This window comes from Dryobates pubescens, chromosome 30 (genome assembly GCF_014839835.1).
Source record: "Dryobates pubescens isolate bDryPub1 chromosome 30, bDryPub1.pri, whole genome shotgun sequence".
In the NCBI taxonomy this organism is placed as follows: domain Eukaryota; kingdom Metazoa; phylum Chordata; class Aves; order Piciformes; family Picidae; genus Dryobates; species Dryobates pubescens.
In genome coordinates this window covers 3,502,228-3,516,144 of record NC_071641.1, presented here as the reverse complement: position 1 = coordinate 3,516,144, position 13,917 = coordinate 3,502,228, and the positions used below count along the sequence as shown (strand labels likewise).

Sequence of the window (13,917 nt, the reverse complement as noted above, 5' to 3'; positions counted from 1 at the left end):
CCACAGTCCATCTGCAGCATTTGCAAGAGGAACTAAAGCAGCTGCCAGCCTTTTTTGGCTCTTTGCACTCAGCCAAAGACTGCTTTGGTGGGAGGCTCTTAGCAATGTAGCTGAAAGCACCCACATTGCCCTCGTGGAAAGAGCATTAAGTAAACCCTGGGCTGGATCACTGATGAGTTTTTCTCCCTTCCTGGTGCTAAGGGACATGGTTTAACATCAGACTTGGTAAGATTATATAAAGGTTGGTGTCAGTGATCCTAATGATCTTTTCCAACCAAACTGCAAATGAATGAATTGAGATGACAACAGCTACAGGTGGACATGAAGAAGAGGATTTATTTTCCAAAAGGCTTCCCAGGCTTCCAGCCCAGCAAAGTGGTCCTGCCTCACCAGCTTGCTCATCAGTGCAGTAGAAACATCATTGTACAGGAAGTACTGTAAGATAACAGCAACCATTGTCATACCCAGGACAGAAAATCCTCCAATGCCTTCTCAACCACTCCTCAGGGAGAGCTGAGATTTTTCAGCCTAGAGAAGGCTCCAGGAAAACCTTAGAGCAGCCTTCCAGTATTTGAAATGGGCTACAGGAGAGGGACTCTGCAAAGGCATGGAGTGAAAGGACAAGGTGAAATGGCTTCAAACTGGAAAAAGCTTAATTTAGATTAGACATTAGGAAGAAATTCCTCCCCATGAGGGTGGTGAGGCACTGGAGCAGGTTGCCCAGAGAAGTTGTTGAGGCTCCAAGCCTGGAAGTATTCAAAGACAAAGGCCTTAAGCAACCCAATCTAGGAGGAGGTGTCCCTGCTCATGGCAGTGGGGTTGAGGCTAGGTAAGCTTTAAGGTCTCTTCTGCCCAAACAATTCTATTATCTACAGAAAAGCTCCAGCAGATCTCAGCAATGACAGCAGCAAATCAGAGCAGCATATAGAAAGCCCTGTGTATATCTTGCTTAAAAAATCAGTAGGACTTTCTGTCCAGCATAATGGGAAGGACTAATGTCTATGCTTAACACCAGCACAATTTAATTCCTACAAGTATCTCAGGACATGATGTTTCCTTTGTTTTCCACTCAGAATCCCTCATTATCAATGTGCCAATGCACATTTAAAAGATGCGGGTGGCACACAGACAGTGAGTGTGATTGAACCCCTCTTGCTTCCCAAAAACTGGATCCAAGTGCTTGCTTTGATGGATCACCTCTTTCTTTTTTTCATTTGAGGAAAATTTCCAGTCTAAACCATAGGGCTGTCAGCTGTCTGTCTGTGATTAAACCACCCACAGCGCTGGTACACTGTCAGCAGTCCCACTGCTGGTCTTGTGGTGGTCTCGGGCAGCATCGTTTGAGGCTGTCCCCATGCCAGCACTGTCACTGTCAGGCAGCAGGCTCATCTTCAGCCTTGATTTTTACATCTTCCAAAATGTCTCTGCAGCCTCTGACTCCCTCAGGGTGATTTGAACTCTGCGCAGCCTCCTGCCCAGATGGCTAATACCAGCGTCTCTCCCCTGCGCCCGTGCGTAAAGCATCAGCATCGTTCTCCTTCCATTTATTTATCGTTCAGTTAAAAAAACCCAACACAAGGAAAGCAGTCCATTTCCTCAAGCAGCTCATTTATTTTGTACTGCTGTCATTTGCTTCCACTTGGATAGAAGGGAAAAGAGGATAAAGAGGACAGGGAGGGACCCAAAGGAGAGCTAGGGCAGGGTGTCATCCCTCCTGCATGACGCTGGGTGGCTGGAATGTGTCTCTCAGAGGCGAACGTCACTTGTGTGAAATGTAAAGAATATAGACTGCAGCTGAAGTGGCAGCACTGGAGAGAAATCATTTTCTCAGGGTTCTGGATAATATCAAGAAATCCTTCCACTGAGCACGATGGGTATAATGCCTTTGCAGCACTGGGCTTGGTAATGGAGCACGCTCAAGGAGAATTTATTGGGCGTTTTGCTGCCTTCTTCATATTGTTTTTAATAGGAGCTCCAAAGGTCAGCCCTGGGTGGTGGGATGGTTTGAGAGGCCATCTGAATCCCTCACCCCCAAATGAATTTTTCCTCTTTTTTTCTCTCTTAAAAATGCTCATTGAATGCAAGAAAGTGAGCTCCTCTGAGCAAGCTGCTTTTTTTTTCTTTCTTTCTTTCTTTCTTTCTTTCTTTCTTCCTTCCAGGTGCTTCTTTTAGCTTTCTTGGTACATCCCTCAGCACCCCAGATGACCTTTTCCATCTGCTCTGCCATCTCTCTCACATGCCCTGGCAGCTCCTGCTGCCTCCCTGCCCTTGCCATCCTTTCTGTCCATCCCCAGCTCAACATTCCTGCTTATTGAGGTGCTTGGCTAGCCCTGGGAGCAAATGCATCCCTCAGGCACTCCCCCCATTTCCTGTCACCTTGTTTGGCCATCAGGATTTTCACCCTAAGGTCTTGGCTATATTGTATTACACCAGTTTAGATACCTGTGGCTGCACCTAGAGTGCTCCTAGATGTAGTTCAGAGCTTATTTCATAGAAGAGGAGTGCTCTGGAGTTTTCCTAAGCTCGTGCTTGACTTCCATAGAATCACAGAAGCCCCCTTTAAGTACTGAAGGGCCACCGGAAGTTCTCCCTGGACAGTTCTCTTCTCCAGGCTGAACAGCCCCAACTGTCTCAGCCTGTCCATACAGCAGAGGTATTCCAGCCCTTGGATGATTTTTGTGGCCTCCTCTGGACTTGTTCCAACAGGTCCAGGTCCTTCTTGTACTGAGGACTGCAGGGATACACAAAGGGAGGTGCATCTGTTTCTGGTGTATCTCCAGGATTTGAAATGAGAGTAAGAAAATACCTTGTGAATGTACTCCCTGTGTTTGAGCATTTCTTTGTGGTTGCTGTGTGCTTCTGTGGTTCAGCTGGGGACTGTAATTGCTATGTTGGTATCAGCTAATAAGGATATAGTTTTATATGGGAATTTCCTATGAATTTTTAAAAATGCATTCTTCAAGGAAACTCTGTCTGAAAAGGGAACTGGCAACAAGCCAGTTCTTGTATGCTGACAGAAGGAAATATGCTGTGGAGGTCAGGAGTTTGCACGGGGTCTTCCCAACAGCAGTTACGAGTTTTTTGCTTTCCGGCCGGGACGCTGCCCCTCCCGAGCCTTGCTTCCTCCTTACCCATATTTCTGGAGCTCAGGAGTTTCTCTGAAGCATGATTTCCCTTGCCAGAGCAGAGGGGATTGTCGTGGACCTGTGGCTTTTCCTAGTGGACTGAAAGTCGTCCCCACTTTGCCATCATCCCTCTTCCCACAGCAGCCCTGGCTGGGAGGATGGAACCCGTCAGCTCCAGCTGCATTAGAGACACAGGTTCAAACACTCAGGTCTCCTCCAAACAAGACTGATTTCCCAGTCTTTTCCTGGTAGGATCCTGGCAGTGTCAAAGATGCTTTGCTTTAAAAAACAGTACATCATGATTATTTATAAAAAAGATTTGACATCCCTTTCTAAACTGGCTGTTCCATTTGTGTGGCTTCTGTCTGTACAGTAGCCAGTGCCTCCAGACAAATAACAGTAACTATCTGGTTTCCCCTGACTGGGAGAGAAAGCTTGGGTCTTACCTCATGGGTTTTTTTCTTACATGTATTTATTATGAGGAGCAGCAAAAGTTAAAGGAAGATCATCACTTGTAAGTATGCTGTGGTAGCAAAGGGTGGTCTTCTTGGTCCTGCAGTATTGCACTGCTTTCCAAAACCACCCCCATTCACTTCCAAGACTCTCCTGGGCATTCTGAAGCATCCAACAGAGATAAATGTGCTGATGAATTGCTTACTGTTTCTCCTGGATGTTTCCCTTAGCTCTGGGTGCTTCAGCCTGCCTAGCCTGTGGAGGGGAGGGATGATGCTGTTTGAAGCAGTGGGATGGTGATAAAACGTGATGGAGAAACACGTGTCTGCACAGGCTCACCTTGCTGCTGAGCGGTTTCTCCCAGGTGAAGGACTGGTGCACCAGCACTGCTCTGGTTCAGTTTTGGCTTCCATGGCTGAAGATCAGTTTGATGTATCCAGTAGTTGGAACAAAGCCCACCTAGATCCCTCTGTTAACTAACCTGCAGTACTCTCTAGCTATAGAAAGAGTAAGATGGTTTAGTACTAAAGGTACTAAATGAGAGTGAGATGCAGATTATTTCATGGATAAGGGTTGTCTCTGGCTGTTGCTGCCACTGGCAGTGAGGATGGTGACCGGAAAGATGAGAGAAGAGGAAAAAAAAATGCTCTAAGCCATGTGCTGCCATGTGCTCTGGACAACAGGGCATTGCACAGTTCTGAACCTCCCTCCACACTTTGCAGGGAGGGGGATTGGGATCATAGAATCATCACAGAGTCACAGAGGGGCTTGAGTCAGAAGGGACCTTAAAGATCATCTAGTTCCAAACCCCCTGCCATGGGCAGGAACACCTCCCACTAGACCAGGTTCCTCAAAACCTCATCCAGCCTGGTTTTAAACACTTCCAGGGATGAAGCATCCACAGCTTCTCTGGACAACCTATTCCAGTGCCTCACCACCCTAATAGTAAAGAACTTCTTCCTAATGTCTAAATTAAATCCATCATGCTCTAGTTTAAAACCACTGCCTCTTGTCCTGTCATGATGACAATGATATAGGGCTGCTGTTACCTATTTGGGACAAACTGGGCATCTCCAAGAAGATGTCTTGTGCTAGTACATGTCCTTTCTGATCCTGAAAACCAGTTGATTTACACATCAAGAAAGAATTTGGCCCTTGTTTGCTGGGTGCTAGATGAGATCAGCGCAGCCTTGCTTTCCCCAGTGCTTTTTGTTTTCCTGGTGCTGCTAAAGGCTATCAGCCTGTTCCTGGAGCCTGGTTCAATACTCTCTGCATGGAAAGGCATGTTTCATTTCTGAGTTAAAAAAAAAAAAAAGAAAAGAAAAGAAAAAGCCACACACACAAAAAACCACCAAACAAACACAAAACGCAGCGTGGCACAGATTAAATCCATTCGAGACAACTCGGGGAAAAAAAATCAACCCGCCGTATGTGCAAGTCAATAGGAGGAGGGGAGTGGAAGGGGGAAAAGCAACTGTGACATATACAAACCCTTTAGTGTGCATAGCATAAGATTTTTTGGCTGGCACTCACATGATTTTATTCAAGGGCTGGGAAAGAACTACGATTAGTTAAAAGCTTCGGCAAAGTCTGGAGGGAGTGCTCTGAAGAGTTGGGAGCCGCGCAGAGGTGACTGTAACTCCTCTCGCAATTTCAGATTATTCTTCCGTGGCTCAGGACAAAAGCCTTTTCTTTTCCCTCCGTGTTCAAAGAGACATTTGTCTTGAGATGTTGCAGCTGTGGGCCGCGGGATTGCTTGTTTGAAGATACCCCTCGTAGACGAAAGGAGAGGCAACGCACTGAAAAAGTGGTAGTATTTTATCGTGTGTGGGTTCCCCCCCTTCCTCCTCCCTCCCTCCTCCTCCACTGCCATGTGTGGTTTTTAATAAGAAGAAGAATGTGGAGGCAACATTTTCCAGGCAAGGGGAAATTTCCTGTTTCTTTTCTGTTTGTTTAATAAAGTGTGTAGTTGACTGTAAAACTGTAGCTACTTTGTTGCGAAGGGGTAATTCAGGCGAGTGTCAGGATTGCTTCTTGATGCACTTTTATATACTGCAAGTGACCATGTTTAAAGCCTTTTTTATTATTACTATTTTCTCTCTCTCTCTCTTTTTTTTAATGCTGCGTGGCGTAGGCAACTGAGATTAATAAGAATTAGGCAAATGGCTTCTGCTTTTGTTTCTGTGAGATAGTACCAGCCGTCTTGCGGTCACACAAAGGCTGCCATTTAGCAGGGAGCACTCCCTAATTCTCTTGGCAGGGGTGCCATTGGGATCGGATACAAGTGGGTGGCAAAGGGGAGGAGCGGCAGGAGAGGACAAGCAGGCTTTGTGTATTAAAAATGAAACAAAAGCACTTTATACGCGGGGCTGCGTGCAACAAGCGGCGCTGCCTGTGAGCCGGGGTGGAGTTTTGAGTTCTCAGTGTGACTGCAAAACCTTTCCTTTTTTTTTTTTCTTCTCTGGCTCTCTCTTTTTTCCCCTTCTTTTTTTTCTTCTTTTTTTTTCCCCCCTTTTTTTCCCATAAACCCTCCCTTCTCTCCCTGCAGTGCTGGCGAGCATCCGCGGGCAGCTGAAAACGCCTAAAAAATATAAAAATACATCTTGAACAATACTTGCCACAACTTTGCCAGAGCGGCTGGGGGTTGATCGGCAAAATCAGCTTCAGATGGCAGGGAAGCCAACGAATTTGGGAGGCTGCAGGGAGGGAGAGCTGATCACACCCCAGCCCCAGAGAGAGCTGCTCGGGTGGCTCCTGCCGGCACTGCTGGGACGAGAGCTGATCCCACCCCAGCCCCAAGGAGAACTGCTCTGCTGGCTCCTGCCCTCGCCACCCTGGCTTGCTGAGGTGTCCATGCATGGGTCTTGTTTGAAACAATGTTGTAGACCTTGGTGGAGAGACTCTGGTGGTTCTTGCAGAACGAAAGGGTTAACGGCTGTGATGTTTGATCAGAATTTAGGGGGGGAGTGCCTAGCTGTTTAATTACTTTCTGATCCATGGCATACCTTGTTCTTAATGAAGCAGTCGCACGCAGAATAAACGTACTGTGTATGAGCTTGGGTAAAAAAGACAAGCAGGTTAAGTTTAGCTCGGCTTTGCCAGCCCAATGATTTTGGTTTGATTGTGTTTATGCAGGAGGTAGGAACCAGGACGGTGAAGAATAGATGCAGGGTGGTGGAGAGGCACCCAGAGAGGCAGGTGAGGAAAATATACCATGGCTGAAGTTGCAAACCTGCCACTGGTTTTATTAAAAGGTAATTTCCATACATTATGCACTTCATGTCGTACTGATTTGCTTCAAAACTTGCCTTGTCAAGCTGGAGTAAATTCCCTCATTGAAGCAGAAGTGCGTGGCATTCCTCTGCCTACCTCGGGGTCTCCAGCCACCATTCAGCCTTGACGACTGCACTTTTGTGTGCAGGCAAGGGTGACAGTGCCTAAGAAGCCTGTGTCATCATGCACAATTACATCCCTAATCCTGAGCAAAGACACAGATGCTGGTTAAAAAAAAAAAAAAGGCTGTGTTTGGTTTGACTTTGAAAGAAGCTTATGGAATGGCAGCATAATAAAACCGTTATTTGGGGGCTCAGATTAAATGTCAAAGTTTCAGATAACCCTTGGTTTCATCTTCCATGGGACTTCACAGAGAGCCACCACCAGCCTCTGTGTGCCTGCTGCTCTGCCTAAGGACTGCCCTAGTCCTTGGCAGGCACCAAAAATCAATTTGCCTAGGCAGAGGCATAAAGATTTATGGAGTGGGGATGGGACCACCACGGCCACCTTGGTCCTGCATCAGATTCCTTTTTATTTACAATTGTGGTGTAAGGCTGCTGGGTGATGCTCTAAGCCTTGGAGAGCTTGCATGTTGGTAAGCATTTAAGTCAGTGTTATCATTCACTTGCTCGTTAACCTGAGAAAATAATCTAGCTGCAGGATGGTGCTTGACAAAGGGATTGTGTAAGCCCTCTGAGATTTGTGCATGTTTTTATTCTTGCTTATCTGCTTACGGCAAGCTTCTTTCGGTTATCCGAATCGTCTCGGCACTCTACCCTGCCTACTGACACAGTTGCACTTCCATCTGGATGAAATGCATGCAACCATCATCTATTACTTCCAGTACATGCTAATGGAGACCTCGGTAGGAAGGACAGAGAGAAGGACCTGCTCTAAAAACATTCGCGTGTAATGCTGAAAATCTCCAGCCAGGTCTGCCAGCTTGCTTAGTTCTTCATTTCTAAATGCAGATTCAATGAAACTGTAACAGAGAACCATTACACCCACTCCCTTAAGCCTGCCTGCTTAACCACAGAGTTATTTTTTTCCCCATGTACAAGAGAAGTAACTCGGTGCTACCCCACATTTTGTACGCAGCAGTGTAGATCCCTCCCCAGGGCGATGTTCTCGGTGCTGGCATCGCTCTGGCCCACAGCACCTATGTCTGTCACATACACATCAGCTGCTGGAGATCTTGATAACACTTTACCCAGCAGCAATCTGGACAAAAAGGCACTTATAATTAATTTTCCCTTTAAAAAAAACAACTAATTAAATCAGTGTGTTGCTCCTGTAGTTAGTTTCTTTCCCTCACTGCCGTTTTCCTGGTGTGTGGGGCTGCAGTGACATGATTCTTGGTGTTGACCACCGTCCAGAGGGCTGGAGTGGTACCCAGCCCTGTGCATGAGGGTGTCACAGGTGGAGTGACACAATTCCCTCATAAATGTAGCAAGATGTTTATTGATATAAAGCAGCAATTTAATGAACTTTGATAATAAAGGTGACAGTGATTTAACAAGATTCCATGACAAGGTACACTTGATTATTTACTGCCTAGAGGACAGGACCAGACAAAACTATTAGGGAGGCAGTTGGGTCATGAGGTCTGAAATTGACCCCTTTGCTTTCTAAACTCCTCAGAGAGGAGAAGGTGCAGCTGGATCCACTCCCAGTCACAGACTGGGTCAACTACTTAAGTCTAAAGGATTATATACGTGCAACCAATCCTTTCTATTACTCAGCTAAGATTTTGAAGTTTAGCCTGCTATTAATTGCTTACTGAGAATCTGTTGTGGCAAGGAGTGTCTTGGCCTTGAGGAGTAACCTTGAGATGCATCCCTGCTCCAGGGGAGATCTTGGTGTGCAGCTTAACAGGCCCTGGGCTGTCCAGTAGGTCTGGAGTGAGATAACTGACTCACAGTCATATTTACGTACCAAGCACAGAAGTTCGTTTCTTCCAAGTTGCCCAGCCCTGTGGTTAGGTGGGCACATTGCTCAGATGAGCCCTTGGCTGTCGGGTCATATCTGTCTCCCCAGAATCTACATGACCAGATGCATCCACTATAATCATCACTAATGGTTACCACTTGAGCAGAGCTGCAGGAAACACTGGGGAAAGGAGAGCACAGCACCACAGAAGACCAGTGAAGGAGCCTCCAGCTTTTAGCTTCAGTCCAGCTTACTCAAACAGTGCCACAGACAGTAGCATTTGTCCTGTAATACTCTATGTGAGATGTTTGTTCCTTCATAAACACCTCCACAGAGTTCCTCAGCCAAGTACCATGCTTGTCTAGCTCACTGTGAGGTACCTGTGATGTGATGCAGCAGAGAATGCTCTCATCCAGATGTAGTATCTGCTAGCTCCTCTATAAAAGGATTGCACAACTGCTGTGCTTAAAGGCAAAGCAGATGTTGGTTGGTAGCTCTGGAAGGTTCTTGTGGTAAGGAGAGGAGCTTATCTAAGACTGCTTGTGTAGGGATGTGAAGGTTCAAACACAAAGCTTCCAGGCCTGGCCATCCCATGGTATGGCAACAGAAATAAAACACCACTTTGTGCACAGATCACCTGCTCTCCCCCACCTACACTTACCTAGAAACCTCCAAAGAAGATAACTGGGATATTTTGTACAGTCCTAATGTAGTAAGTGTCTTTACTGAGTGGTGAAGTGATTTGTCTAAAAATGAACCAGTTAATCCTCAGCAGAGCAATAAATAGGATATAAAAATCAGGCTTCCATGGCCCTTGGTGGTGATTGTTCCTCTCCTCACCTCTGTCTGGAGAACACGTTGTTATGAAATGAGAAAAATGCAGTACAGCTGAACAGAGCCCTGAATATCAGTGGTTTCAAAGAGGCAATCCATGGTGAGGTGTCTGTAAGGGTGGGAAGAACAGTGTCCTAGTAGAAACCTCATCCCTAGAAATTTTCAGTGTCAGGCTGGAGAAGGCTCTGAGCAACCTCATCTAGTTAAAGATGTCCCTGCTCACTGTAGGAGGCTTGGACCTTTAAAGGGCCTTTCTAACCCTTTAAAGGGCCTTTCTAACCCAAACAATCCTATGACACAGTGAGTGTGCTCACTGCCATGGTGGAGTGAGGTCTGCAGTCTTTTAATCTGATATATGTTGGTCCTTCACACCAACTCAAACTACACATCCTAGAGCGTCCTGTGGTGACAGAGCAGGTTTGGTTTTTACAGAGTAAGCTGAGCTTCTCCATTCTCAGCTTGAAGCCTTTTGGGAGTTGGTAATATAACAGAATATAAACCTGCCTGCTTAGGAGGTCCTGGGTGTCCTGCTCTTTCTGGGATTTTCTAGTAGTCCTGTTTTCTTAGTGGATGTCTGTTTAAGCTTTTGTTTCCAAGGTAGTCAAAATGGTAAAGTCATTCCTTAAAAAAACAGATCAAGTGCCAGTGTGTATCTGTGAGATGAAATCCCAACCCTTCTGCAGGCAGGGAAAAATTTATTGCTGTCTTGGGTTTCATTTCACTCCTGAGATGCTAAAATAAAATGGTTGAAGAGGCCAGCAGCTCTGGCTTAGGTGGCTTGCTTGAAGTGGGTCCTGTTTTGGTGAGGATGGGCACAGTGGGGATCAACCTCCATAAATTCCCAAGGACAAATGGAGTTGTCCATCCCAGTCTTGGGAGCAAGCCTCGCTGTGTTTCCCCTCCACCCGGGGCAGAACCACAGCTATACTCCCAGATAGAAACTGGAAGTTGCCATCACCCCCAAAGTTTGCTGTATGAGCTGAAGCCATGTGCCACTGCCCCTCATCCAACACAGGAGCCACACACAGGTGCTACCACTGCTGGGGGGACATTCTGCTGCCCACAGTGTAAAAGCCACGTTCCTTCTGCTTGCAGGTATTCGTCCTCAAATCATGAACGGCCCCATGCACCCCCGGCCCCTGGTGGCACTGCTGGACGGCAGGGACTGCACAGTGGAGATGCCCATACTGAAGGACCTGGCGACGGTGGCATTCTGTGACGCACAATCAACTCAGGAGATTCATGAGAAGGTAATGGGAGCTGTGAGAGCAGGGGTGGGCGGGGGGACAGTGTGCTCTGGCTGTCCTTCTATGATTCTTCTTGGGCAAAAAGAGTAGGAAGTTGTGCTTTGAGCCCATCCGCAGACAACGCATCAGAAGTCGCTGCAGATTAAAATTCATCGAGGCCGTTTTAGACGCCAGATGTTGTTTTGGGAAAAAAAGTCACATCATCTGTTCACATCAGGCTTCTTACATCAACATTATTAACGTTCCTCATGGGGTTTGAAGGCTGCTTGCTTGGTTGCAGCAGTAGCATCCACCCTGCACCTCCCCCGGGTGCTTTGCTAACACCATCCCACACTGCAGCTGATGGGTCTCCTCGGGTGCTGGCTGCACCTCAGTAGCTCATTCCTCCCCCAGCAGTGAGTGGGTGAGGTCTGGGCAGTGTGCAACAGATCCATACAGTGTGCATGGGCGTTTCTGCTTGGAAGCTCAGCTTCTTGTAAATACTTCTTCTAAAATTATTCTTTGTGCACATTTAGATAAATCAAATGAAGTTTGAAGTGGTCAGAAATCACTTCTAGGATCTGAGAAAGGCAACTTACAAATCCTTTCAGTGTTGATCTTTGCAGCACTTTGAATATTAAATGTAGGGGAAATCACAATCGTAGAATAGAATGGTTTGGATTGGAGGGAACCTTAAAGATCATCGACTTCCCCCCTGCCATGGGGAGGGACACCTTCCACTAGATCAGGTTGCCCAAAGCTCCTTCCAATCTGGCCTTGGACACTTCTAGGGAGGGACCATCCATAGCTTCTCTGGGCAACCTATTTCAGTTCCTCACCACCATCACAATGAAGAATTTCTTCCAAATACCTAATCTAAATCTCCCCTCTTTCAATTTAAAACCATTGCTCCTTGTCCTATCACTACACTCCCTGGTAAAGAGTCCCTCCCCATCTTTCCTCCTGAAAGGCTGTAATAAGGTCTGGAGCCTTCTCTTCTCTGGGCTGAACAGCAAGGAGGACAGAGACTTTTTATGAGGCCCTGATAGATTTAGCCAATCTTGAAGAATTTGGATCAGTTTCAGGTTTCCAAAGTACTGAGTTACCTTGTGGTGGGTTCTGATGAAGGTTTGAATTTCCACTGAAGAGCATGGAGTACAGCCTTATGTAACTGTAGAGCCTCAGACAAATCTTTTTAGGTACATCTTGAAGGCATGAGAACAGTCTGACAGACATTCGTACTTCCAACATACAAAAGAAGGTTGAGGAGTTAAGAGTGACACAAAGCTGTGTTCAGAACCCATAGATACTGCCATAACACTCAATTCCTTCATAACAGCAGAATCACTGCTGTTGGAAGCAGGATTAGCAGATAACCCCCTGGAAAAGGGTCCAGGTGAGCCTAGTTTTCCTCTGCCTTGTCTTCCCAGATGTAATATCATAATTCTCAGATACCCATCTGGTGTGTTCCCAAAGGGAATGGCCTCAGTATCAGTGGGTCACACCCCTGATGGTTCTGGAGACACCTGGAGGTGTCAGCTTGCACTGTGCCTGGGTCAGGCAGCAGGTCAGCAGTAAAAATGTCCAATTTGCTGTCTGCTCTTCCTGATTCAGGAATAGTAGGTGTCCTTGCACTGTGATCCTGGTGGCTCCTGACATCTCTGTTCTGTTGTAGGTATTAAATGAAGCTGTTGGGGCAATGATGTACCACACCATCACGCTGACTCGAGAAGACCTAGAGAAGTTCAAGGCCTTGAGGGTCATTGTTCGAATAGGCAGCGGCTATGACAACATCGACATCAAAGCCGCAGGGGAGCTTGGTAGGTCTCTTTCACCTTGATTCCTTCTCATGTCCTTCTGAGTCTTTAAAATCAGCACAATAAGCTGCTTCCCATGGGAGCATGCTGGAAAAGAGGAGCTGCAGACAGGACTTCCCAAAGGGGGCTGATTCAGCCCCTGAAATTACGGGTCCAGTTTACATTCTTTGCATGTAGATGGTATTGTGAGAAGAAAACTTGACCATGAAGTCAACAAAATGATGCAGTTTTAGAAGGCAGCTTTTAGGCTCATGCAATGTTAAAATTGCCCTGTAGAAGTTTCTCATTCCTGTGCTGTCCCTAGTTCCAGGTGCCTCTTTGTCCTAACGAATATTTGTGTGTCTGGTCTATTTGTAGCACAGGAGAGTTGATCTGGTTTTGGGAAAAACAGAGGAAAGGTGTTTGATTCTATTTTATGAGGCAAGATTAGTGTCTTATCTCATCTGTCTCTCAGAGCCATGCTCACACTGCTAGAAAGTCAATGTATCGTGTGGTAGCCAGGAATTTTGTGTTGACTTTTTGCTTCCTCCTTTGCCATCCCATCAAAGGTCCCTCAGGAACTTGATAACGACATATGCTGTGGGGACATGCTACATGGGACGCCAAAATCACAGAATAGCTTTGGTTGGAAGGGACTTTCAATATCATCTAGTCTAACCTTCAACCCAGCACTGCAAAGTCACCACTAAACAATGTTCCTAAGCGCCAGGTCCACGTGCCATTTAAACACCCCCAGGGATAGTGACTCCACCACTGCCCTGGCCAGACCATTCCAATGTTTGAGTACACTTTCAGTGAAGAAATATTTCCTAATATCCAGCCTAAACCTCCCCTGGTACACTTGCATCCATTTCCTCTAGTTCTGTCACTTGTCACCAGGGAGAAGAAGCTGGCCCCTCCTCACTCCAACCTCCTTTCAGGTAGTTGTAGAGAGTGATGAGGTCTCCCCTCAGCCTCCTCTTCTCCAGCCTGGGCAGCCCAAGTCCCTCAGACTTTCCTCATAGGCCATGCACTCCAGGCCCTTCACCAGCTTCACTGCCCTTCTCTAGACATGTTCCAGCACCTCAATGACCTTCCTAGAGTGAGAGGCCCAGCACTGAACACAATATTCAAGGTGTGGCCTCACCAGTGCTGAGTTACAGAGTCATGGCTCTATTTCTGCTGGCCACAGTGTTTCTAATACGAGATAGGATGCCACTGGTCTTCTAGGCTGTCTGGGCACACTGCTGGCTCATATTTAGTCAACTATCAACCAGAGCT

The 13,917-nt window shown here is 46.7% G+C and overlaps 1 protein-coding gene across 2 annotated transcripts in view; it reads left to right on the top strand.

Moving 5' to 3' along the window:
* Positions 1-13,917, top strand: part of CTBP2 (C-terminal binding protein 2) — a 148,068-nt gene that overhangs the window by 124,187 nt on the left and 9,964 nt on the right. For both annotated transcript variants that reach the window (XM_009907115.2, XM_054174725.1), the window contains 2 exons: positions 10,710-10,864; positions 12,516-12,660. In XM_009907115.2, the coding sequence (XP_009905417.1) occupies positions 10,710-10,864; positions 12,516-12,660 (300 nt within the window). The remainder of the gene's footprint in view (positions 1-10,709; positions 10,865-12,515; positions 12,661-13,917) is intronic.